General features: G+C 38.5%; 1 protein-coding gene across 1 annotated transcript in view; it reads left to right on the top strand.

Annotated features, from left to right (window-relative positions):
• Window positions 1-21,842, top strand: part of LOC106554887 (CD109 antigen) — a 76,735-nt gene extending 54,893 nt beyond the window's left edge. Inside the window, exons 26-33 of the mRNA XM_087718866.1 lie at window positions 93-258; window positions 2,069-2,259; window positions 3,187-3,345; window positions 3,439-3,504; window positions 14,796-14,938; window positions 16,808-16,964; window positions 19,924-20,026; window positions 20,683-21,842. Of these exons, the coding sequence (XP_087574992.1) occupies window positions 93-258; window positions 2,069-2,259; window positions 3,187-3,345; window positions 3,439-3,504; window positions 14,796-14,938; window positions 16,808-16,964; window positions 19,924-20,026; window positions 20,683-20,855 (1,158 nt within the window). The 3' untranslated portion in view covers window positions 20,856-21,842. The remainder of the gene's footprint in view (window positions 1-92; window positions 259-2,068; window positions 2,260-3,186; window positions 3,346-3,438; window positions 3,505-14,795; window positions 14,939-16,807; window positions 16,965-19,923; window positions 20,027-20,682) is intronic.
• Window positions 21,843-27,561: the final 5,719 nt, after the last annotated feature.

The raw sequence follows: 27,561 nt of genomic DNA, 5'->3' as shown, positions 1-27,561 counted from the left end.
AATTGCAATGTAACAGTTTGCCATAAAGACTACTACTAGTCATTCTGGTTGACTGTAAAGTATTTCTTAAGGTGCTACTTTTCTTTTTCCAGAGTCAAATACCTATAAAACAAGCACTGGACTTTCTTGAATTTCATCTGAATAACATCACATCGGATAATCATACGCTGGCTCTTGTGACCTATGCATTGTCACTTGCCAAAAGTACAGCAGCAAAGGGAGCTCTCGACAAACTGAATGAGAAATCAGAACAACAAGGTAGTGTAAAATAGTCTTTATGTCCGGGTGAGTCATCTGACATTCCAGTTACCTTTAAGGCAATATATGCCAATGGAATAAAAGAAAGGAAACATAAATGATGTTGGCTTGGTCCAAGATAAATATAGATAGATGCCAGAAATAGCTAGAAGCCACAGTATTGCTATACGCATTCTAATAAGAACAAGGTTGATGTAATCTAGTTAAAAGTTATTTATGGTCATGTTTAAAATGCTTAGTGTTACAATACAGTCTCAGGATACCTTCTGGTATTGAATTCAATTCAGTTCCACAGTGTTAATGACTCTATTTAAATTAAAAATGTGCAGGTAGCAATTAATAGTTGCATGTGAACTATTACCTGATTTGTACTTTTTCTGCTGCTGTAAAGAAAATGTAAATCATGTTCATTGCGCCTATAATCTGTACCAGTGGTGAGTTTCAAAAATTGTTCAAACCTACTCTGTGGGTGTGGCCTCCTTTGTGGGAGTGGCTTGCCGCCCATGTGACCGGATGGGAGTGGCTTGCCGCCCATGTGACCGGATATGAAGATGCCGACGACACTTGTCAGAACCACCTTAAATTACCTCACACATAGCACTGGCATGCATAAGATTATGATGTAAACTTGTTTTTTAAAAGGCATCTTTGGTTTACGTTAAAACAACTTCAACACACGCAATGTTCTGATTGCACCACAAACTCAGAAGTCATCCTTACCTTTCACAGAGGCTCTGAGTTTTATAAATGTGAGCATGATAGTGTAGAATAATCATATCCAAAGACAGGTGTTGGGTTTCAAAAAATTTTGGAACCTCTTCTGTAGGTGTGGCCTGCTTTTCGGGTCCACTGGTGGGACCTCTTCTAACCGGTTCGGTAGATTTGACGAACCGGTTCTACCGAATAGGTGCGAACTGGTAGGAACCCACCTCTGGAACAGATGTTATTGTCCTCAGCCGATCCCTTGTCTTCTGAAAAGGCAAAGCCCACCTGAGATTTCAAAATTGCCTCAAAATTACTGGTTTTCTTTTCTACTCTTTTTCTTGTACAAGCAGGCCTGCCTGTTGGGGCTTCATTCCGTCTTATACAAATACCTCTCTTCCAAATGGCTGAAGTGTATATGACAGGATGGGTTACATCCATGTCCTCAGACTCCATTTTTTCCTTCGTTTGCCATTTTGTATTCTGTCTGCTTGTTTGTTTGAACTGACAAATATTCTGCCAATTTTCTCCTAGCTCAAGTGAAGAGAAACTATAGTTGCGTTGCTGTTTATTATAATCTTATTGAAAGTTTTTAAAAACAACTGTAAAATTTTTAATGCAAAGTAAAAATAGAATAAAAAAGATAGGTAGTATTTTCTCTAATCACACAGGCCAATTTGACCATCTCAATAAGTTTGACTACTTCCAGCAACTTAATGGTAGTCATAGAGTACAAATAAGCAATCAGGAAACTATCAATAGCAATATAAATCGTAAGGATACAAGCAACAAAGTTAGTCCTGCAGTCATAAGTGGGAGGAGATGGGTGATAGGAACGATGAGAAGACTAATAGTAACAGTAATGCAGCCTTAGTGAATGCTTTGACAGTCGTGAGGGAATTATTTATCAAGCCTGATCACATGGTTTCGTAGCGGAGCATGGATATTCTTTTAGTCTTTAAATATGAGAAACTATAGGATTAAGAAGTAATTGATTTCACTCTGGTCAAAAAAAAAAAAACTCTTAAAAGAATAAACTCTCCAACCGTACAAAGTTGTATCCTTTTCTTCTGAGGTGAAGGCTTCTTTCTGTTTTTCTTCTTCCCAGGAGAACTAAGGTTCTGGACATCACCATCTTCTGGACTCTCCAGTTCCTGGCAGCCATGTTCTGCAGATATTGAAGTTGCAGGTTATGCTCTGTTGTCTCATTTTATTCAACGAAGACTGTTAGAAGGGATTCCAATTATGAAATGGCTAAGCAAGCAAAGAAATCACCTGGGAGGTTATTCTTCTACACAGGTTAGAAATTATCTTTAAAAAAAAACAAACCCTAATTATCAGGCATTTATGGAATTAATCATTAAATTTGTATACGGCCCCAGGGATATATTATTTTCATTTGAAATTTTGAACCAGGAATCTGTCAAACACTCTGTGAAATTTGATTGATGAGCTTTTCACTTAGGGCCTTCTGCATTGCCAGAAATTTATATATATCCATGATTCAAAAAAAAAAACAATTAGAAAACATTTCGATTCTCTAAGGAAAGCCGGCCAGAATATTCTACTCTGTGTGCATTCCAAAGACTCAGTTAATTTTCTACATGGGCCAAAGGCATGGTTGCATTTGATTCATCAATCCTATTTTAAAATGTCAGAAATCGAATTCAGGCTTGGGAAGACCTATGTTCATATCTTTACACCAAGGCAATGTTATGGGTTATTATGCAATGGTTATACACATTGCTAAGATAAGCTTTTTTAAATGTGCTTTATTAGACAAGCAAGAGAGGCCTGATTCTGATATGATGATAAAGACCCACTGATTGAGCCAAACCAAATCAAATTATGATAAATTAAATCTGTCCTACTTCTGTAAGAGTTATTGAGTGAGCAAATGTGTGCCTTGCAAGATGAAACTATAGTTTCATCTGTGTGCCTTGCAAGATGAAACTATAGTTGCTGTCATGAATTGATATCTGCTGACTTTGCCCTTTTTAATAATAGCGTTTGGAGTGAATATATGAAGATTTTTTTTTAAAAAAAATCTCAATGTAACCTATTGTTCCAGGATTACCAAATGACTTCCCATCTAAGTACTAGCCAGATCTGTACCTGCTTAGCTTCTGAAATCAGCCAGGCTTAGGTGCTGCTTGCTAACCTGGTTGACCTACTTACTCCATCCACATTCATATCAACAAAGACTGTTCTTTCTTCTCTGAGTAGGACACCATAGTGGCTCTGCAGGCCTTGAGTAGCTTTGCTGCAGCACTTACAGCTGATTCTATGACAGAAATAGATGTGACAGTGAGTGGATCCATGGAAGAAAATCCAACGTTTTTCCGAATTGATCATGAAAACCGTTTTGTTCTCAAGACCAAGGAGGTACTGAAGTTTTTTTTTTTTAATTCAAATTCAGGAAATTCATCTAATTTGGAATGCTTTTCTGACCATAATAAAACCTGTCATTTCTTTCAGTTTCCAGCTGCACAGCCTGTTAGAGTTACAATTTCTGCCAACGGCCATGGTTTTGCTATTTTACAGGTAGGCATATGTAGTCATTTTTTTGTCTTTTTTTCTTTCTCTAAGGATTTTGGATTGAATTAAATATTCCATTTGATTGGATCATATTTGAATGATCAAGGGTGGAATATTAAGTACAAACTAGATTCAGATTCAAGTCACAGCTGTTTCCTTATGACTTTTATTACTTTAGATTGTTTTCTCCATATGTTATTCTTTTGTTTGGTCTTTTAAAAATTGCTTTGATTCCCGTAATAGATTAATATAGCAATTCTATACTAATAGAATGTTATTAATTAATTACAGTAATTATGTAATATCCCCAATGTGCCTATCATATTGGAAAGTATGGTTTTGATTCTAATTACTGTGTATGAACGTCTCACTGAAAGAGATTTTGCTTTCTCCTTTCTTGCTAAGCTCCTAGTGTTTTCTTGAAGGTAATTGTAATAGCATTGGGATGCTGTTAAATGTCACTTTAAGATTATTATTCTATGTCCAGGAATGGATCTTCTAAATCAGCACCAAGGCTTCTTGATGTGAACAGTTTTATTCTGAACTGCAGTACAGCTTGCAGCATAACAGACTTTATTTTGGATCTACAGTGGCTTTCAGGAAATTCTGAACATCACTACTATCAGTATTGAAGTGTTTTCCTTTATAAAAATGCGACCCAGTCCACAATTCAGTATAATAATAATGGGCTCCTTGTAAGTGGTGTGGAATGTGGTCAGTGGTGGGTTTCAAAAATTTTTTGAACCTACTCTGTGGGTGTGGCCTCCTTTGTGGGAGTGGCGTGCCGGCCATGTGACCTGGTGGGAGTGGCTTGCTGGCCATGTGTTTTCTTTCCCTCTCTCTCTCTCTCTCTCTCTCTCTCTTTCTTTCCTTTTGTCTCTCTGTCCCTTTTTCCTTTTTTTTCTTTCATCTCTCACTTTTTCTTTCTTTTTTATTTTTTTCTTTTTTCTTTCTTCCTTTTTTCCTTTCTTTCACTTTCTCTTTCTCTCTCTCTTTCTCTCTCTGTGTGTGTCAGTGGTGGGTTTCAAAAAATTTTGGAACCTTTTCTGTAGGTGTGGCCTGCTTTCTGGTGGAACCTCTTCTAACCGGTTCGGTAGATTTGATGAACCAGTTCTACCGAACTGGTGCGAACTGGTAGGAACCCACCTCTGAATGTGGTAGCTATAATTTTCATGCAATTCCTTATTTGCGGCAGTGTCTTCCTCCCCTTCTTCAGCCTTTGTGGCCACTCCACTGGGTTTAAAAATAGTCACTTGATTTTCCAGAAAAGGTCTCCTGCTTCCCTTCTCTCTTCCCTGCCACAAAAAATGTTGCTTAGATATTTCAGTGTTCATTATATATCTTTCTTTTTTAACCCTGGCAAAATGCGTACACGTCATTCTATTGTCGGCCAGTAGCATATTGCTCTTTTGTCCAATTCTCACACACGACATAGCAAATCAAATGCTGCCTTCCCCAGGGGAAGATGAGACGGAGAATGAAAACAACTTACAAAGGTATCTTGGCATGTGGAGACCTGTCTCCATATTTAGACTCCTGTCAAAGGAAATGGTGTTCTCTGTGGATCAAAGAGATACTAGGGACACAGAATCCAGTTAGCATAGAAACCCCAGGCCTGTTTTAAATCTTTTTATCTTTAATCCTTGTAAAACGATTGGATTACATGAGCCAAATTCCATGTCGATTAGAGTCCAGTACAAATAAACAGTAGAATATGTGACATTAGCAACGCAAGACCACAAACAGAATTTGAAGAATAGGTTATGTATAAAATTTTAGAGAGGGCTGGGCTTGTTATAAAATATCTTTATTTGGGTATATGGATTTTCAGAAAGCATATTTATTTTTTTATCAAAAAAAACCCCATACAATTGAAAATAAGTTCAGGTCCATTAATGAAGGCCAACATTTGAAAATATCACAGCAGGCAATAAATTGCTCATCCATCATATCTGACAGTGGTGGACTCAGCTGGAATTGTTTTTAACAGCAGTCAAATTGCTACAAATATACCAGCTTATTTTAAAACAACAATCAAATTTGATGTGCAATCAAGTTATCAACAACTTAAAACACTTTTAAGAAAAATCTAAATAAATATTAGATGCCAAAAGCATAGACTCAAACATATATAGATTTGAAAAACTTAATACCTATCCTGTGTTTGTAATTAACACATGGAATGAGAGAGTCTTTTACTTAACTGTTGTGACTCAGCAGATGTCTGCTGTGAGTCTTTTCGGGATACAAGATTCATTATGCAGCTGGGGCTTGTTAGAGGCAGGTTTGGAGATAAAAGGACGGATGCTGCCACGCCCTAGTCGCAGGAGTCAACTTTCATTCGTGCGTTCCTTGTTTGGTACAACATTGCTTGATCATCAATTGTGATTTATGGAAGATACACTTGGATAAGTGCTTTGTGTTTCTTGTAACCCTGATTCAAGGCTGCACTTGGAGAAGTGCATTGCTTGTAAGAGTTGTTTTGTATTCTGTTATCTCGTTAGAGACTGTATTTATGTTATTTTTGGGTTCGAAGCCAGTTTGAACTGAGAATTGATAAAGAAAGTTCCTTTTAAGTTTATTCGTCTTGCTGTTTGTTAAGAGCCGTGAAGGGGGAACAGAACACTAAACTGTCCATAGGCATATGATATTAACAGTATATTTATCTATTTTTAAGTAGCATTGAAAAGACAGCTTGTAGGATTTGATGACAATATCAGAAATGCCAAGGTGTGGTTAAAGAAGGGAAAATTCTGTTTGATTCCAATATGAAACCACATGGAAGTGTCATTCTCAAGTTGAGAGCCAGAAACCACCAAAGTGCTGCTAATATTTAACTTTCCTTTCTTACAGACTTAAGATCTAAAGTTTCTGGGGGCTCTGAATGTCTCCAGATGACCCTAGGTTTAGATGTGAAGGAATAAAAGAAGACATGGCAATTTATAACGCTGGGAGTTGGATGTCAGGATTTGGGACATACAGGTGGTCCTCGACTTACGCCCACAATTGAACCTCAAATTTCTGTTGCTAAGTGAGACAGTTGTTAAGTGAATTTACTGCATTTTACAACCTTTCTTGCTACAGTTGTTAAATGAATCACTGCAGTTGTTAAGTTAGTAACACGGTTGTTAAGTGAATCTGGCTACTCCATTGTCGGAAGGTTGCAAAAGTTGATCTCATGATCCCGGGACACTTCAACCATCATAAATATGAATCAGTTGCCAAGTGTCTGAATTTTGATCATGTAACCATGGGGATGCTGTAGTGATCGTAAGTCATAAGTCACTTGTTCCATTGCTGTTGTAATCTTGAATGGTTACTAAATGTACTGTTGTAAGTCGAGAACTGCCTGTAATACTTGTTTTAGAAGGAAACTCTCTTAAGGATCAATTTTGTAATCTAGTTGGTCTTCTGGACTCAGCATTAACATTAGACAGCCATAGCAGCTTTAGCTGACAAACTAAGAATCCTAAAATCCATGCACTTTCAAACTTTAATGGTATTTGTATGCCGCCGACTCCCTCGGGACTCTGGGCGGCTCACAGCAAATAAAACAGCAATAAAAACATTTAAAACTACAAAATTAAAATCAACACAGCATCCATGACATCAAATGGGGCTGGAATACTCAACAGCCCCAGGCCTGCTGGAACAGCCAGGTCTTAGTCGCTTTACGAAGGCCGGGAGGGTGGTGAGGGTCCGGATCTCAGCAGGAAGCTCGTTCCACAAGGCCGGTGCAGCTACAGAGAAGGCCTTCCCTTGGGGAGCCGCCAACCGGCATTGTCCGGTCGACGGCACCCGGAGGAGGCCCAACCTGTGTGATCTTATTGGTCGTTGGGAGGTAAATGGCAGGAGGTGGTCTCTCAGGTAGCCAGGTCCGATACCATGTAGGGCTTTAAAAGTAATGACTAGCACCTTGAAGCGAGTCCGGAGACTGATAGGAAGCATTGGTTATGCAATGGATAACCTCAAGGCTAATTTATTGCCAAGCATTTTTTTTACAGCACTTCTTGAGAATGAAAATTGCAGAAAAAATGATATAGTTAGTGAGTGGTGTCCCCTGGAGATCACATATTACCCTTGGCTGAAACAATTTCACCGATTGTCAGTTGCTTTTCATACTCAGTTCAGAGTGGTCATAATGAAATTTAAAGTCTCATCAGCTGAGGAAATCACCCTTTGAGAGGTCACCTCTGAATGCATTTAGTCAACTGGTTTTTGAGGCTCTAAATCAGTGTTTCTCAACCTTGGTGACTTTAAGTCCTGTGGACTTCAACTCCCAGAATTCCCCAGTCACCAAGGTTGAGAAACACTGCTCTAAATGTTTTGAGGTACATTTAATATTTTTAATTGCTACAGGTAGCCCTTGACTTACGACCACAACTGACCCCAAAATTTCTGTTGCTAGGTGAGTCAGTTGTTAAGTAAGTTTTTATGACCTTTTATGACCAGAGTTGTTAAGAGAATCACCGCAGTTGCTAAATTAGTAACATGGTTGTTAAGTGAATCTGCCTTTCCCATTCACTTTGCTTGTCAGAAGATTGCAAAAGCTGATCGCCTGACCCTGGACCCTGCAAGCATCATAAATATGAACCAGTTGCTAAGCATCTGAATTTTTATCACGGGGCCTTGGGGGTGCTGCAACAGTCGTAAGTCTGAAAACCAGTCATAAGTAACTTTTTTCAGTGCCATTGTCACGTTGAACAATCCCTAAATGAATGGTTGTAAGTCAAGGACTTCCTGTGTTTCTTTTGATAACCTGCATAAAAAGAAAGGACAGCATATGCATAGTTTAACTAAATAAGCAAATGGGGAAACAATAGATTCCCTTTTATTCTGGAGCTGTAAGGACAATGGGCCATTTTAGAAACTTTTCAAGCTAAGGGCAGAGCCGAGGTGGCACAGTGGTTAGAGTGCAGCACTGCAGGCTACTTCAGCTGACTGCAGTTCTGCGGTTCAAATCTTACCGGCTCAAGGTTGACTCAGCCTTCCATCCTTCCAAGGTGGGTAAAATGAGGACCCGGATTGTTGGGGGCAATATGCTGACTCTGTAAACCGCTTAGAGAGGGCTGAAAGCCCTATGAAGCGGTATATAAGTCTATCTGCTATTGCTATTGCTATTATCCAAGTAATTATTATTTTTCTGCTTTAGCTCAATAAGTAGATAAGCCAAGTGAAGTAATCTAAATTCTACTGTAACTCTTATTAAGAGACTACTTGGCCAGCGTTTTTTCATTTATGACACAGTTGTTATGTACAAAAAACCTTTGCAAGGCCGAAGGCAACTCTTCCTAAAGTATCCTAAATCATAACTTCTAGGCTGGAGAGCGTTAAACTGGGCCATTCCTGTTCTTATGTTAATGTTCCATCCTTTAAGAATGATTGCAGTTTGTTAATCAGGATTGAATTACTCTTAACAAAAGTAGATAGATAAATTAATGATACCACTTACAACTGATTTATAGTCAAGCCTTTTCTAGTAAAGTACTCTAACAGTAGAATTGATATTAATATGCCAAGTGTATATTAATAGATTCATTTGCCAAAAAAAAAATACAATAAAAAACTTTTAAGCAAATGATACATGAAATTCCCATTTAAAAAAATATGTACTAATACAGAATGCAATAATGGCTGGTAATAGCAATTAACATTGCATGACTTATCATCTGCTATGAATTACATGTTAGCAGCCTATAAAGGATGATCACATTTGGAATTTCTGAGTAGATGAACTGAAGACATGATATATTTTACCATCATTACATCATGTGCAAAGAGGAACCTGTCCCTTCATTCAGAGTTAGCAGTGACAATGCTACCAGTTGTAATTCAAGTCAATAGCAACCCTTCAGCCATGTCTAGCTATTCATTATAAGAGCATTCGACTTCCTGATTTATGCCTATACAGGATTGGGCAAAAAACCAGGCGGGGAGAGAGAAGCTTTTTAAACATCTGGGAAGAATGAATCATATCATCTTAGAACTCCATTTCACTTTTTGAATCTATTCTGGATAATATATTATATTGCATAGCAAAGTCTAATGACCATCCACTTCCAAAGACGATGCCAGTTCTTGGTACATATTTCCATGAAACTGATTTTTCAAAGAATCTTATATATTTTTCCTGTAAATTTTTCATTATTTTGCATCTGTTTGATGCGTAAATAATTGCATTCAGTTAATTGGATCTATTCAAAATTCAATTTGCGTTCAGAAATTCAAATGGATGCTCAAATGGCCTGAATCTTTATCAGTAAGAGAATAGTTGTAGTTCAGGGTTGAAATGGGGAGTCCTTGTCATTCTCTGAGCTTAGATATTTCACTTCCCAAACTAGGTAACATCTAGCACTCCTCACCATTGGCCTCCTCCGAATTCCATCCGCCGGCCAATGTCGACTGTCGACTACTCGGAGGAGGGCCTTCTCTGTGGCTGCTCCGGCCCTTTGGAACGATCTCCCCGTGGAGATTTGGACCCTCGCCACCTTTCAGGCTTTCCGCAAAGCCGTTAAGACCTGGCTGTTCTGGCAGGCCTGGGGCTGATGAGTTCCCAGCCCCACTCGAATTGTTGTGGCTGTTGAGGAGTTTTTAATTTCTTCTCTGTAATTTTGTTCCTGTCTTGTTTGTTTTTGTATTGTTCCCTTCCCTTTGGTTTGTTAGCCGCCCTGAGTGCCTCCGGGAATAGGGCGGCATACAAGTTTAATAAACCTTAAACCTTCTCTTGGATGAAACAGAATTATGCTTTTTACGTGTCTACTGTTGATAAACATACAGACTGCTCTCCAAGATGTAAGAAAAACAACAATTTATTCAACTTTTAAAAAATAGAGATGTCCCTGTGTCTGGTTTGAGTCTTTCTGACTGCATCCAGATATTTTTCAGCTTTCATCTAGTGAGCAGCCCTGATTTTTCAATTCTATATATGCCAATAAAAGTGAAAAAAATGTGGCCCAATGAGACACTAACATGGTGTGTGTGTTTCTCTCTGTGTGTGTTGTGTGTGTGTGTGTGTGTGTGTGTGTGTGTGTGTGTGTGTGTGTGTGTGTGTGTAGGGAGGCAGGTTTCATTCCTGAAGCAAGTGAATGCATTCACATTAGTTTTTTATTTTGACATTAAGGTTTTAATCTCTTTTATCAAGTCTAAAGAAGATATACCTGAAGTCTCTCAATAGGTCAGAATTGTGTGAATCTCCCCACCCATTCTCACACCTGCTGAAGTTCATTTGTTTTAAAACGCAAGCTCATTAGCGTTCTGTTTTCTTTCTCAAAGCTTAATTCAGCAGCCAAAGAAAATGCTGCCAAAAATTTCTTCCTGAAAATTACCCTTTAACTATAAACCCTCATCCAGACATCTGTTTAAGATCCAGCCATAAGGATAAACTTTGAGAGAGCAAAGATTCCTGGACTGACAGGCAGTTTTCCAAAGTTTTGATATTTTTTTAGCTGGAATATTGTGAAGGTTGCTGCTAAAAGGATTTCAATAATGCTTTCACAAGGAAGCTCCTTGTTTTCAATAATTGTTGAAGCAAAGTTGTTCCAGAAATGTACAGTCTTGCAGTTTCATAAATGTGAAGGATACCATTTTCCTGCCATTTAGCTTGGAAAAACATTGGAGATTATTTCCAATCAAGAACTGGCAAAACTAAGGCCAAATTAACACATTATTGTAAGCCAAGGTTAATTTTAACCTTTCTTTAAGCCACAGTGACTACATTTACATCTACATCTACATTGAAGAGCTGAGGTGGCGCAGTGGTTAGGGTGCAGTACTGCAAGCCACTTCAGCTGACTCTTATCTGCAGTTCAGCGGTTCTAATCTCACCGGCTCAAGGTTGACTCAACCTTCCATCCTTCCGGGGTGGGTAAAATGAGGATCCGGATTGTTGGGGGCGATATGCTGACTCTGTAAACTGCTTAGAGAGGGCTAAAAGCCCTATGAAGCGGTATATAAGTCTAACTGCTATTGCTATTGCTATTTACATATATGGCTTGGCCATAACCGTAGTGTATGAACTAGAATAACTAGGTTTACATACACTAAACCAAAATCAACATATATTGTGGTTTAATGTGTATGTTAAACATTTTTGTGTGTTAAATATTCTACTGCAAGCATCTTTCATGAAGACTAAAGAGCCTATTCACTTAGGTAAAATTCTCTATATGCAATAAACAAGAATTGTAGGAAGATGAGAAAGATGAATATTAAAATGGCATTGGTTTTTTTGAAAATGAATCTGGACTTGACATGCTAAGGAGAATACTCACTTTCTGATTTACTTAAAGTTTACTCAAGTTTCCAAGTTTGCAATGTTTTACCTGACCATGAAGGAATTTTACTACAGAAATCAAAATGTATACATTTATAATAAGCAAAATATTTCTACACAGGCATAAATTTAGCATTTGTGGTCAAACTGCATGTTTGAGTGACACACTAAATGAACAGTAGAAGACAAACTGTACATAGCACAAAAGTAAACTTTCTGCAAACGTGACTGCATAATTACCACTTATTAAGCAGAACTTTTAAAATATAAATTAATGTCATTGCTTCTTGCAACTGCATAGACAGGCCTGTGCAGTTTTCTTGACAAGATTTTTTCGTTTTCGTTTCCCTTTAATCAGTAAATCAAACTGTTCTCATGTCGCTGTCAAAATATTCAGAATATGAAAATAGTGAATATGGCAGGTGCAGAATTTTATAACAAGTACAATAGAATGCAGATTGTATAGAATTGTATTCAATTGTGTAGAATGTGTGTTTTCGTTTTATTTTTTTACGTATAATGTACACTGAAGATGGCATTTAATTTCGTTGTATGAGGTGCAATGACAATAAAGTAAAGTTTAAAAAAATAGTACTTTTGCAGAAATAATAATTTCCAGATAATTCTTATAAGCTAACAATCTTCCTATTCATGGTTTTGGATCCCCCCCTTTCCCTTGCAGATAGCTGTTATAACAGCTATTTGCCTCTCCCCAAGAGTGCTTAATCACAACATAAAACCAATACAAAAACTGATGCAAAATGTGTACTATACTGTTATTGTTTAACTAAATGTTTAACTAAATGACTATGCCATTCAGAAAAATATAGTTGGCTTATCTTTCTAGTTTTGGAGCAGAAATCATTTTTCAAAAAAAGAAAAGAAAAAATGTAGTATTACAAAATGACATAACCGGTTTAGTTGAGTCCTTGACCCAGATGTGCAAGACTCACACAATCTTTGTTGTTGTTGTTGTTGTTGTTGTTGTTGTTGTTGTTGTTCTACATATACACACTTTATGCAAAGTTTGACAGAAATGAAATCTTCTCATTTACATACCAAAATGTCATTTTTACAGCATAAGGAAATTATATGAATTATATAGCCACATTTGTAAATAATTTAGGATCATTATTTGAATGATCCCAAATTAAAACCCAAGAGCCTTGCTTCCCTTCACGCTGTTACTTTCATTTTTTTAAAAAAAATATAATTTTTATTGAACGTTTTAATCTTTAAAAACAGTAAAGAAGACAACAAAGAAAATAAAACAAAACAAAACACACAACATACATAACAACGTACAGTAATTTTACAGCTTTCTGTATCGGCTTTCCTTCTTAACTTTTATAATTCTCCCTTCTGCATTGCCTTCCTATCACTATAACCTTGTCCTATAATGTAAGAAACATAATATTAACACTTATAATAATATTCATTATTTGTACCTCCATATATTTGTATTCTCTATTTTTTATTTTGCCTTTTGATTTCTAGCCACTTGTACATTTTATTCCAGACTCACACAATCTTATTCACAATCCATCATGGAAGCAGTGGTTGCATAGCCTAGAGAAATCAATAATTCCATAACAGAAGTGAATCTTTGAGGAAAAATATGTGGTTTGACACAGGAATAGCTAAATGTATATGAATTGTGCCAGAGGTGCCAGATGCCTTGAATGATGTTTTGCAGTTTCCAGAAATTACATATTGACAGCTATGAGTATAAGCCAGAATGTCAGTCATTATAAGTGTACCAGCTAATGAATATATGGTAATATGTTGCATATAAATCTATTCTGACCCCCGTCGTCCCACACCAACACACACTCCGAGCCAGAGATAAGTTATGGCATTTAATTAACAGACAGACAGGTCCTTGGCAGCAAACTGGCACAGACAAGCTTGGGCAGCAATAAACGCAGATAAAACTTGGCAGCAATCCAGCCTGCCAAGCTCACAGTAAGGTCCTCCGACATTCAATCCTGTGCTGACTTCTGCAAAGAGGGGCGGGTGCACAAGGAGTCTTTTTATAGTCTGGAGAGGAGCCTAATGACCACCAGCTGAGTGAAATTACCTCCTGTAACTGCGCAACTGTTCCTGACGCCTAGTAGCTCTTTGATGGCGTGCATCCAGGAACAACTCACTACTGGCATCCGGCTCACTCTCCCTTGTCTCCTCCCCACTGGTCCAAGGCTCAGGTGTCTCCTGGTGGCCAACCAGCCCCTCTGCGCCCTGCTCGGAGTCAGAATCCTGTCCAGGGTCCTCCACATCCTACAGAGCTGACTCATCGGGCCCTTCGGTGTCGGAGTCTGGTGGCAGCTCCAACGGCTCCTGCTGGGCCACAACATATATCTACCACCACTCTCGTCTAATTTGTCACATCAAACTACCTTTTAAAATGGTAAAATTCTTTCTGCCTAGGACAGCAAATCTTGCTTTGCCCTGTTTGCAGCAGGCCAGGCTGGGTAAGAAAACTGAGTTGATGTTGCAACCAACAGAAAGCATGCTTGATCATTCCTTTGTATGCTTTTCTTTCTTCGTGAATTTATCTTTGTTTGGGGCCAAGCAGGAATGAAAAATTGAACATAAAATTCCTTCCAATAAAACAGTTGTTGAAGAGGCTATCCTATATGTTGATCCAGGTGTTCCTGAATTGCCAGTAAATTCTTACCATTTTGCTTTTCTTGGCAAACACTGAAACAATAGCATTTTGGGTGATGACAACATTTTGATTTATTTCCAAGTTGATTTGATCAAGTTCACAGCAGGTCCAATAAGAAGAAAGCATGTTTGATTTGTTATTTTGAGGAGCCTTTGATAGATTTCTTTTAAGAATTTGAATCTGAAAGTTTTATTTCAGAAAAGGATTCAAAATGTCCCACATTTATTTTTGGATTGTATAATTACAGTACTGCATATATGAATTTAATCTGATGAACTATGAAATAGCTATTATTATTTTCTATAAATCGCTGCTATCACTGAATAACATTTTTTTTTAATTTTTGCTTCTCTATAGCTCAATGTTGTATACAATGTGAAACATTCACATACCAACAAAAGGCGTAGATCTGCAGAAAATCAAGAAGCCTTTGACTTAGACGTTTATGTAAAGGATGACAAAGAAGACATAAATAGCTTAACTTTAAACGTGTGTACCAGGTCGGTAAATTTATTAAGCTATTTGTTCTCTTTTATTTACAAATTTAAAAAATGACTTTTTTGATGAATCTCTTTAACAAATGTATCTTTATAAGGTTTCAGAGAAATCAAAGTTTGGGCATACCACTCCATCATATTTTGCCAGGTTTTCTACATGAGTGAAAGAATGTATGTATGCATGAATTTATGTGATTAAGATAGGCAGACGTATAAACTGGCAGCATAAAGAATGAATAAATATATTTCTTCCCCAGTAAAGCCTTGGCACTCCGCTGAACACAGTGTAGACCAGTTAAATTGTTGGCTTTTCTTTTTCATATTGGTTTGATATAAAATGATTATAACTAATTAAGAATTCCCCAAGGATAACTGTTTTTCTTCTACAATTATAAAAGGGCTTAATTAAAATTATGTTTGGTTATTTGCTTTCAATGGGGCTGGTGATTCACCCACAAGTGGCTTTATCTTTTTAGTCTCAGGAACCAACTTCAAACAACAGTACTTCCTGTCATGTATTGTTAAACTTTGGAAGTCACTGTCACATGACATAATGTTGGCTGCTCATTTGGGTTGTCTTAAAGATGACTAAAATTAGGGGAAGATAAAGGTATCAGGAACCATTAATCCCCTTAGCTATATATTATCGAAAGAAGTATATTGCTCATTGTCGTGGGAGGCGAGGGGGGGGAGAAGAAAGATGCTGTTAACTTATCATTGGACCTTCTCAAAGGCATGTTGAGGTTGGCACCTTTGCTTTGATGTTACGTGATTATTCTGTCTTAGAGTATACTGAATTCCCAAATATGATCTGTGATTAGTGAATCATTCTTCCAGGCTCAAGAGCCTTGCTTAGACAAGTGAGTTGTTTTGTAAATTTCCCCCGTGTGGGTAAGTCCTCGTTTTAACCATTCATTTAGCAACTGTTTGAAGTTACAACAGCACTGTATTTATGACGGTTGCAGCATCCCAAGATCACGTGATTGCCATTTGCGATGTTCCCAGGCTGGCTTCTGATAAGCAATGGGGGAAGCCGGAATCATTCAAAGACCAGATGATTCTCATACCAATGGCCGTGATTCACTTTAAAACTGGCAAAAATTTGGTAAAATCAGTTATTTAAAAAACAACAACAAATTGCTTAGTCACTGAAAAACTGGTCTCAATGTGTTTCTAAGTCAAGAAATATTGTTTTACTCAGTTCCCCAGCACTTAGAGCACAAACTTGAGAGGTGCTCTATTGAAAAATCATAGCAAATTTTTTTTGTTGCTAAATGGGTGTGTCATTAAAGAACTTTTCTCATTGCTGTTTGATGCTTTCACTTTGCTTGTCCTATCAGTACTTCCTGTCATAATGTTATACTTGGAAATCAAAGTTTGCTCTTGATTTAGATCAGTGGTGGGTTGCCAATTTTTTTTAAAATACCTGTTCGTGTGTGCTCCCGCCCACGCACGATACTTCTGCACATGCGCAGAAGCGTCCAGTGGGTGGGTGGAGCTTCCCGTCGCTGCTACTACTAGTTTGCTCATTCGGGTCGAAAAGGGAGCAACACACCTCTGATTTAGATATCTGGCTCCTTTGAAATGGATGGGGGAGAGAGATTTATTTTTAAAATTTATTGTATTGCCCATATTACTAACAAGATAACTCTGGACGGATTACAATATTATATACAGAAACACTATAAACAAAATTGTGGTTACATGTAATCATTTGTGCTCTTCTTTACTTTTATTTTCCTCCAGTACAAATGGAGGGGCTTTTCGAGGTCTGTACTTTAAACTAAGAATTAATAATATTGCATCCTTGTATGTGCATATATGCATGCACAGTTTTTCTATGTAAATTGTTCTTTTTATATATATATATAGATATCGGGGTACTGGCTCATCTTCAAGGACTGGCATGGCTCTCATGGAGATTGGATTGCTGAGTGGCTTCTCTCTGTCGCCCAGTTTTGTGTCATTAGTTGACCCAGTTAAAAAGATGGAAAAAGAGGATGGCAAAATCCATTTATATCTGGACTCTGTAAGTCAAAATAAAGACATACTAGTCAGAATGATGTTGAAGCCTTGATTCAAAGCTAAAACTTTGATTTTTTTTTAAATTTATCATTTAAAATAAACACTATGTTTGGGCAACCCTATAGACAAAATTTAGAAGTAATTTAATTTGAATCCCCCAGTTCATTCAGGAGAGGCCATATTTTATGATGTATGTTTGCATAAGATTGACTAAGCCTTGCGGCTTTCAAAGCACGGAGGATGGATGCCGCTCTGGAAGTAGGCTTTATGGTAGCGTACAAACAAAGAGTGTACTCCCAGAGCGGTATCCAACCTCTGTGCTTTGTAAGCTGCAACGGAGGACGGATGCTGCTTTGGGAGTATGCTCTATGGTTGTACGGTCTGCAGCCCACAACCATAGAGCGTAGTCCTAGAGCGGCGTGCTTCCTCTGTGCTTTGAAAGCCAAAAAAAAACCCAAGTAGCAGGCGGCACCAGCTGCGGAGATGCCCTGGCTCTGCAGAGTTAGCCAAGGGCATTGTGAGCCTGCGAGTGACGCGAGTGCAACCCCCCGTCTCCAGCCATGCAGCGCTCTATTCACTCACCTAGGGGCATTCCGAAGAGGCGCTTGCGTTGCTTGGTGCCTTCCGGGTACCACTAGATCGATCAGCGGCACTGTGCCCAGCTGGAAAGAGGGGTTGCTGGGCGGCTGCTCGCGAGCGTGGCCCCCTCATGGCTGCTGTGTTGCTGCTGCAACAGCGCAACACAGCCATTCTACCCTGAGGCTGTGCCCAGCTCTTGGGGAGCCCGCTCGCAAGAGAGCAGCTGCCTGGCAACCCCCCCTCTTCATCTGGGCACAGTGCCGCTGACCGACCTAGTGGTACCCCGAAAGCACCAAGCAATGCGAGTGCCTTTGCCCCCCACCTCGTTCCTGTGGCTTGGTGCCTTCGGGATACCGCTAGGTCGGCGAGCAGTGCTCTGCCTTGCCGGAGGGAGGGATTGTCCAGGGGGCTTATTTTCAGGGGTGGGCTTATATTTTTGCCCAAGCGAAAAATATGGCAAGGCTTTAGTTTCAGGACAGGTTGTATTTTCGGGGGAAACACGGTAGTACAAGCATCTGTGTGTTTACTCAGGATAAAGAATAAAATATAAAATAGATGTATAAAGTGGATTCACATGGTACTGGTAGTCTTCGCATACTGACCACTTGTTCAGTGACCATTTGAAGCTGCGACGGTGCTAAAAAGCAGGACAACCCGTCTACAAAGTTGCATGTTTTGCATTTCTGGAAACAAATAGTAAAAAAAATCATATAGATAAAAACTGTCAGTCACTTAACCATGATTTGGGTGCTTGGCAATAGCAATAGCAATATAGCAATAGCAGTAGACTTATATACCGCTTCATAGGGCTTTCAGCCCTCTCTAAGCGGTTTACAGAGAGTCAGCATATTGCCCCCAACAATCCGGGTCCTCATTTTACCCACCTCGGAAGGATGGAAGGCTGAGTCAACCCTGAGCCGGTGAGATTTGAACCGCTGAACTGCTGATCTAGCAGTAGCCTGCAGTGCTGCATTTAACCACTGCGCCACCTCGGCAACCAGTGCTCGTTTACGCCGACTCATGGTCACCTGATTTCCATTTGCAACCTTCATAGCCTATTTCCAACAAGCAAAGCCAATGGGGAATCCTGCAGAAATTTGCAAGTCATGCTCACACGATGTTCTTCTTAAAGACATTGCTGCTTAGCAACAGAGTTGTTGGTCACAGCTGCAGCCAATAAGTATAATAAAACTGATTTAGTCCTCATTCAGCAACCACATTGGGACTCGGAACTCAGTCACTAAGTGGAAAATCATGTGACTAGGACAGTGCTTATGATTTTACTTCATGTTTTCTTTTCTTTACAGTATCATAAGAATATGAAACCTAAACAAAAAGATGAGCCCAATAGGTGGGGAAGGTTTCCAGAACTTGACTCTCAAACAAGTCTGGTAAAAGGGCAAATCTTATAGCCCTTTTTTCCTAATCCCCACCCTTTGGAGTGCTCATCCCAGTGCTGTGATAATTATCAAGAGGAAAGTTGATGTTTGTCTTGAGCGGAAGGGATTACAAGACAATAAGTGGGTACACAATAGAGAAATTCCATTGAAAGGAATGTGCTAGTGTTGGTTGTTTGCTTAGCGGTTCTGGGTTGGGCGCTCCAGATTTTAGAAGGCAAACAAAAGCCAAAAGTGTGAAACTGCTCAAAGTCTTATCAGTTACAGGCAGCAGCTGCAAGTTGGTTAATGAAGGTCACAGAGCTGAGTTTATTAATCTGTAGTTAGCACATTTGGGGAGGATTGCTGTGCTGCAGGAAGAGCAATTCAGGAAATGATAGCTTGTTTAAGCAATTATTCCAGTCCCGGGGCTATGGAGAATAAAAGGGGTCAGGCACGGGACAATATATACAGTACAATATTCACAGTATTGGTGAACATGTAACAGAGAGAGAGACAGAGACAGAGAGAGACAGAGAGACAGAGATTCAGAGAGAGACAAAGGGAGACAGAGAGAGAGACAGAGAGAGAGAGAGACAGAGAGAGAGAGAGAGACAGAGAGAGAGAGAGACACACACAGACACAGACAAAATAGTTGCTGTCCAAGGCAGTTGATCTATCTGTATTTACTTTCAAAACAAGTCGGGAAATACGAATACATTTTGGTAAGGATGTTTCTGTGTAACAGATATGGACTGTTGCATTTATGTGTCTGAATCAACTGTTTGTGATTTTACACTTGTGCAATAAGTCTCTTATTGGCAAACTATATAAGATTATCAGAAAGGAGGGTTATTTGTAGATAGTAAATATATAGCTATATCTACTGTTCTGGGTAATGCAGTTAAAGAAGTTTCTTTTTTTACAATATTAAAAAAATCTAGTTTTTCATAAGCATTCATTATATGGAAGCATATAAACCATTCTGAAATTATCTTTTTTTTGTAGTTAAACGAAACACAGATTTGTGTGGACATTCCAGCTGTGAGAGGCTTCAAAATGGCAAATACCAAGGATGCTTCAGTGACTGTGATGGATTATTATGAGCCCAGTATGTGTCAATCACTTTTTATGCAATCAGTGCTCAAGTATGGAGTTTAGGTGGGAAAAGGGAAGGATGAACTGTATGTTGTATGTTAAGAAGGGGCCAGATTCAATTATTTGCAGTGAAGACGCACATGAGAAATAAGCATGACTGGAAACCACAGGAACTCAAATAATGTTAATTCTCTTAAACCTTGAAGAAGTGGGAGGTGGTGAGGAGAGGGCAGTGTTTGGTGGAACATAAAGTCTGTTAAATTTACGTTCTCTGAAAGGCTGATAATTTTAGGATATAATTCTTCAATCAAGAATGATTTTGTTACTCAAAGCATTCCTCGTTTCAACAAATTTAGCAATCGTTCTGATTCAAGGATATATAAAAGGACTTTCATTCATTCATTGAAATCAGGGCATCATACAAAACAGAAACAGCAATAGCACTTATAGACTTATATGTTGCCCTTATAGTGCTTTGAAGCCCACTCCAGGCAGTTTACAATGTCAGCATGCTACCCCCAATAATCTGACAGAGACAGTGGTGAAGTTATGGGATAGTTTTGCTTCCGTTGTTGTTTCACAGCAGCATATCAATTCTATCAAATAATAATTTTGTTTGAAATGTTGGGCCTTAACACCTTTTCTTTGCTTTTCAATTGTTCACAATAGGGAGGAGAACCGTGAAAAGCTACAACTCCAGGGTGTTGCAGAATTTGTCATCTTGTACTTTCTGTGAAGATGATGAATGTGATTTTTGTAAAGCAGATGGCTCTTTATCCCTTTCTCTCTCTTTGGAATTGTTAGTACTGCTAGTGCTGTCCATTTTCTATGTTGTGGTCTGATTTAATAACTGGATGACTGACGCTTATTGCACTGCTGAGAGTACCATTGATTGTATTTTCCTGGATAAGGAGTGTCTGGACCCTGTGAAAATTGATTTATGGGTCTAAACTCTGTGTAAGAATTTGCAAGTCAAATTGAGTTAAGGGTAAATTGCTCGGAATGGAAAACTTTTCACCATTTTTATTTTCATTGGCAGCTTCTATACTGGTGTTTCTCACCCTTGGCAATTTTAAGACGTGTGGGCTTCAAATCCCAGAATTCCCCATACAGCAAATTCACAGGGTATAAAATTGCCAAGATTGAGAAACACTGTTCTATATCTATTAAATGCTTAGGGACTTGCTGCAAAATCTTATATACTGCATATGTTTGCCTAGTAATAAGTCTGAAGGGCTCTGACTTTTAATAAGTGTGTAAGATTGCAACCTAAACTATTTTCTCCAGTGAAATAGGGGAGGATCCAGACTCTAACCTTTGCTCTGAATTAGATAATGTTAAATTAAAATTAAATTGCTTTGTCTAAAATTTAATCATTTTTTAATTTAAATCATGTCTGAATGAGACCAAACTGATATTCAGGGGAAAAAAACTGAAATGGAGTATATATTTTGTATTAGTTTCTTATTTTTATAGTAAATTTGACAGTTTTTTAAAGGAATATTTTTAGTTTTAGTACTTATACAATATATTATTTAAGCCTTGCATCCCTAATTTATGTGATTTAGTTTATGGTACACTGCAGGCTAACACTTAATTTATAAATGTTATTGACTGTACTGGCATAGGACTGAGGCTGTCCTTCAAAGCAGTACTTTGGGCCAGATTAACATTAATTGCAATAATTACTGATTTCCTCAGTTATGTTCTAAAAATCTAAATTATTATTATATGCAATGAATGTACAATGTGCACATAAGGAGAGAGACATACTAAATTATAGCTTTAAAAAACCCAATTTCAAGCAGCTGGCCATAATTGATACTTGAATAGTCGGTTCCACCACAAAACCGCGGAGGACAAAATCGCGCTCGACGAAAGCGCGCATTTGACGTCATCACAGCGCGACGAAAACATCGCGCTGTGATCGAAAAATGTAAAAATAAAGCGAAAACCTTACCCTAACCTCCCCAAACCTAACCCTAAACCTAACCCTAAACCTAACTCTAAACGTAACCCTTAACCTAACGCTAAACCTAACGCTAACCCTTAACCTAACGCTAAACATAACCCTAACGCTCTAAACCTAACCCTAACCCTTAACCTAACCCTAACCCTAACCCTTACCTTTATGTGAATCGGCTTGCTTTAATTTTAATTTTATTTCAATTTTAAATTTTTTTCGTCGCGCTGTGATGACGTCAAATGCACGCTTTCGTCGAGCGCGATTTTGTCCTCTGCGGTTTTGACGGGTCACGGAATAGTCACATTATGAAAAATGCTTAAACTGTGCTGAAAACAAAATATGCCTCATTATGGTTGGAGTGCATGACTTTTGTATGTGTGTTAAAGGTTAAATATAAGAAAGCAACAGATTTATATTATGATAAAGGCTTCTTTTTAATCAGAAATCTTGTATCTTCATTTACAGCATGACATTCATTGCTTGCCCTAATTGTTGCTTGAGAGTAAGATAAAGCAGTTTAGTAGCTTGCTTCAAACTGAACTCATCTTGTCCTGCCAATACTATGGACAAAAAAACCAGAAGTTGTTATTAAACTAGAAGACTAGCCCAATAGGAACTCTACCTCTGAGGAATTTTAATGTGGTACAAACTTAATAAGTTATTCAGATATAGAACAAAAACTTTGCAGAACAAGAAAGACTAGCGGTATACAGTAGGTAGTCCTCAACTTAAAATCATTTGTTTAGTGACTATTACAACCGCTTTGAAAAAAAGTGAATGACTTATGACCATTATAACATCCCTGTAGTCAAATGATCAAAATTTGGAGGCTTGGCAACTGGCATGTACTTATGATGGTTGCAAGTGATCTGGGGTCATATGATCACCTTTTATGCCCTTCGGACAAGCAAAGTCAACGTGGAAGCCTGATTCGCTTAACATGTTACTTAAGCAAGAAAGGTTGTGAAATGGGGCAAAAGTCACTTAACCATTATCTTGCTTAGCAATAGAAATGTTGGGCTCAATTATGGTTGTCAGTCGAAAACTATCTCTATAGGAACAAACAAAATACTAACATTGAGATGGCTGGAATTAATAGAACACTAAGAAGAGATCAATCTGAAGTAAAGACAGCAGTGTTTTTGTCATTGAAATCAGATCGATATCTGCTTCCATCTTCCTTAAAAGTAAGGTTCGATAAATGAATGAAAAGAAAACTTGAACCAGTCGAGAGTAAAGCTGCATCCATGTTCGCAAATGCCAGTATTTTTAGGCTGCCAATGATGCAGAACTATCAAATAACTGTATATATTGCAACAGTCAAATTCACTTAGATAGGAAGTGAAGCACTGGATTAAAATAATGATGTGGTCAGGCACAGGTTTAAATATTTAGAAAGGAAACTATGAACAAATGTAGACAAATATGTGGTGAACATTAAGATTCAAATAAAACTTTAAGCAACTGTAGCTGCATTACGTCTTAAGTGCATAAAATCAATTCTCAAGGGATTTGGCATAACTGCCTATTTTATTTGGCACTAAATGCTTTAATTTGAATATTACATTGAATAGACCTGAGGAAAAAGTGTGCAGAATAAAGATTACACACACACACACACACACACACACACAAAAACAACACATGGAAATATAAGTTTCTCTATTCATCTATGTATACATCTGCCTAACATTGAATGAAGAAATGTGTGTTGTGCTGCAAGAAAATACATGTTTAAGATTTCAGGATTTTGCACATGTGGAGAGAAGAGGAATATATCCATTGGAAAGTTGCAGGTAATAGGCCTAGGAGTGAGCTTGCAAACCTCACTGAACCAAAGTTTTAAACTAACATACAGTATTTGCAAAATGTACCATGCATATTTCTAACGTGCTGACCTATGGGCTGCATTTTTTGCAAAGAATGTACTTGTATGGAAAAATTTAGAGCAGGAAGAATGAGACGGTGGGAAATGCGGAACTGAAAGTAACAAGTGTCTGGGAACTTCAAATGTACACAGATGTTTGCAGAGAGTGACAGACACTAAGAAAGTAAAAGAACAGGGAGGTGAAACTATGGAATGCGTATGTCAGTAAAAAAAGAAGGTATAAGAAATGTAACTTGAAATGAGAATGGTGTCCTTTAGGACCTGCTATCGGTCATTGGACCCCATTGCAATGGTTTGACAATGTGAGTTTTCTGTTGTTGTTATATCTTTTGCTTCTTTCTTTTGTTCCAAATTATTAGAAACAATAAACCTCTGATCTTAAAGTAAGATTTATTGCTTGTGGTTTGTCTGTGTTCCTCTTTATTGGGATATTTTTATGACAATGTATATGAGAATGAGGTCTTTAATTATATTGTAAATAATATATATATATAATGATAAAGGAGGAGAACCTTGTGGCTTAGTGGTTAACACATCTGCCTAATATGTAATACAGCCCAGGTTCGATTCCCAGTAAGGGTATGGCTAGCTGATGAGAGCTAAATAGCTTGAAATAAATCTATACTAGTCTCCCTTTATTTATTTATTAGCACAAATACAACATATATACATACATACATACATACACACACACACACACACACACACACACACACACACACACATATATTTGTGCTAAAAATTTAAAATATTTTTACCAAATCAAGGAAAAAAACCCACTTCATATAATTTAATAAATGTATCTATAGAACTGGTCCCGTATTGAAATAACCACAATGTAATAACCCTGTATATGTTCTTCAAAATAAAGCATTTTATGACTGTTCCATTGTTAAGTGAGCCCTACTTGTAGGTAGGATTACAAATTACTGATATTAAGTGGGGAATCTACAGAAGACAGGATCTTGGATCCTTGGCATTTAGGAGAATTTTTTAAAAATGACTTCATTATATTCTGGGAGAACAGAAAGATGGAGTCATGGTTGTAGGGGAATCAGAAACCGAAGAGAAGGAATAAAGGACAGAATACACGAGTAAGTTGCTACTGTAGCTATGCACACAGTTATCTTAGTTTCTGATAACAGTCATTTTAAAATGCATTACCACCTTATGTTCACTAGCCTTTTTCTATCACTAGATGATGACCAATTTTTTAGCTTGAAAGGCTTTCTCTTTGAATTATTTAGCTTCCCAGATGAAAAAGAAGAACGTGAGATTACTTTGCATTACCACATAATTACAACAGAATAGCCATACTATACTATTCACCCACATCACCATATGGTTTTGGTCCCCCTGTAGAATATTTGATGGTTAATTAGCCACATAAAAGCAAAATGAAAACCCCAGGCAAGGAAAATGCCACAGTCTGTTTTCTAAAAGTATTCTCCCCACAGCCATTGCAGGATATTTAGCAATCCAGTAATATTTTTATGCAAATTGCAAACACCCGTCAAACTGATAATAGTTAACTCACTCGGTGGGATTCAAATTTTTTACTACCAGTTCTGTGGGCGAGGCTTTGTGGGCGTGGCAGGGGAAGGATACTGCAAAATCCTCATTCCCTCCCCACTCCTGGGGGAAGGTTCATGCAAAATTCCCATTTCCTCCCCACCCCACCAACCTGTTTTCCAGCTCCGTTCTCTTGTTCAGGGCAACAAAAGATCAGCTGGGAGGCAGCGGAGGCCAGCCTATTTCCTGGTTCTCTGAAGTACTCAAAATTTCCGCTACCGGTTCTCCAGAACTGGCTGAATAACACTTCTGAACCCACTGAAAGATTATGTTGTCCCCTAATGAAACAAAGAGCCCAGTTCTTCCCACTTACATAGTGGCGGGAAAAACCAAAAGGCCATGTAATCCATCTTCCCCAAATAATTCAGTCAAGTAATTCAGGTCTATGCTTCTCTTTTGGATCATCCCCAAAATAAATAAATTAAAAAAAAAAACAATTGCTCTGCCTCTTGACAGAAACCCCATTATTTGGCACATCTTGCCACTTAAAAAATTAATGATAAGATCCACACGTTGCTCAAATGCTAGCATTTTATATTGAAATAGTTCCGAAGAAAGAACATTTGAAAAGAGGATGTTGAAAGTCTATTTTAGCTTCTGTGTTGTTGTAGAGTACAGAAGGGAAGCACACCAGTGGTGGGATTCAATTTTTTTTTACCACTGGTTCTGTGCGCGTGGCTTTGTGGCAGTGGCTTTGTGGGAGTGGCAGGGAAGAATACTGCAAAATCCCCATTCCCTCCCCATCCCACTAACCTGCTTTCCAGCTCAGTTCTCCTGTTCAGGGCAACAAAAGAAGATCATCTGGGAGGCTGGGAGGCAGCGGGGTGGGGTGGGGGTGGGGCCAGCCTATTTGCCGGATCTCCAAACTACTCAAAATTTCCACTACCAGTTCTCCAGAACCTGTCAGAATTGGCTGAAGCATGCCCAGGAAATGGCTATGGGTTTTCAATAGCAATAGCAATAGCAGTTAGATTTATATACCGCTTCATAGGGCTTTCAGCCCTCTCTAAGTGGTTTACAGAGTCAGCATATTGCCCCCACAGTCTGGGTCCTCATTTCACCCTCCTCGGAAGGATGGAAGGCTGAGTTAACCTTGAGCCGGTGAGATTAGAACCGCTGAACTGCAGATAACAGTCAGCTAAAGTGGCCTGCAGTACTGCACCCTAACCACTGCACCACCTCGGCTCATTCAGAAATGACATTTGTACATTTGCAAAGACAGATGGGTTAGCTGAGGAATTCTCTCTTATTTGGATTCCGAATTAGACAATATATAGGAAATTCGGGGCTCAGAGCATCCTCTTTTGAGGCCATTTGTTGTTCTGAGCCTGAGCTAATGATCCAGGAGATGTTTGGTGGCATCCCTATTTATTTCTGCAGCAGCATCCTCTCTGAAATGTTCTAGAAGATAGAAAAAGATGGAAAAGAAGATTGCTTATCTACTCCATTGGCATGTAATTTAAGGGTCAAAGAAGACAAATATATAAGGCCGGTCAATGTCGGTTGGCGGGTCCCCGGGGAAGGGCCTTCTCTGTTGCTGCTCCGGCCCTATGGAACGATCTTCCCGTAGAGATCCGGACCCTCACCACTCTTCCAGCCTTCCGTAAAGCCATGAAGACCTGGCTGTTCCGGCAGGCCTGGGGCTGTTGATTAGTATCCAGCCCCACTCCAACTGTATGCATGTTGTTGATTTTTAATATTTGTATTATCTTAATTTTTTAATATATGTTGTTTTTGCCTGTAAGCCGCCCAGAGTCCCACTGGGAGTGGGCAGCATACAAATGCCAATAAATTGGAAAATTGGAATTGGAAATGAAAATACAAAAAGGTTAAAAAGTGGTGGAAGCTCTAGTGAAATTTTAAAAAATGCCGGGTTGTACTTAGTGTATTTGAAACATCTCACTAACAAGAGAAAGTATGTACTTGCTTTTAAAAATTCTAAAAAAGCTAACCGGAACAATCTCAATTCTAATTCAGCGAAGAAAGTTATGAATAAGGTCATCTTGTCTAGTTCTTTAGGCTATATTAGAATTAAATGAAGAGATTTCCCTTGGTAAAGTGATGCATTTCAAAAGTACATGGGGAACAGGAAAACACAACTGGGTTCTGAGGCAAATCCTTC

The sequence above is a fragment of the Thamnophis sirtalis genome, unplaced genomic scaffold, assembly GCF_051295495.1.
Source record: "Thamnophis sirtalis isolate CommonGarterSnake01/CBP01778 unplaced genomic scaffold, rThaSir2_p1.2 scaffold_6, whole genome shotgun sequence".
Lineage (NCBI taxonomy): Eukaryota > Metazoa > Chordata > Lepidosauria > Squamata > Natricidae > Thamnophis > Thamnophis sirtalis.
Note: the sequence above shows the minus strand (reverse complement) of the source record. Positions and strands in the feature narration are given on the sequence as shown.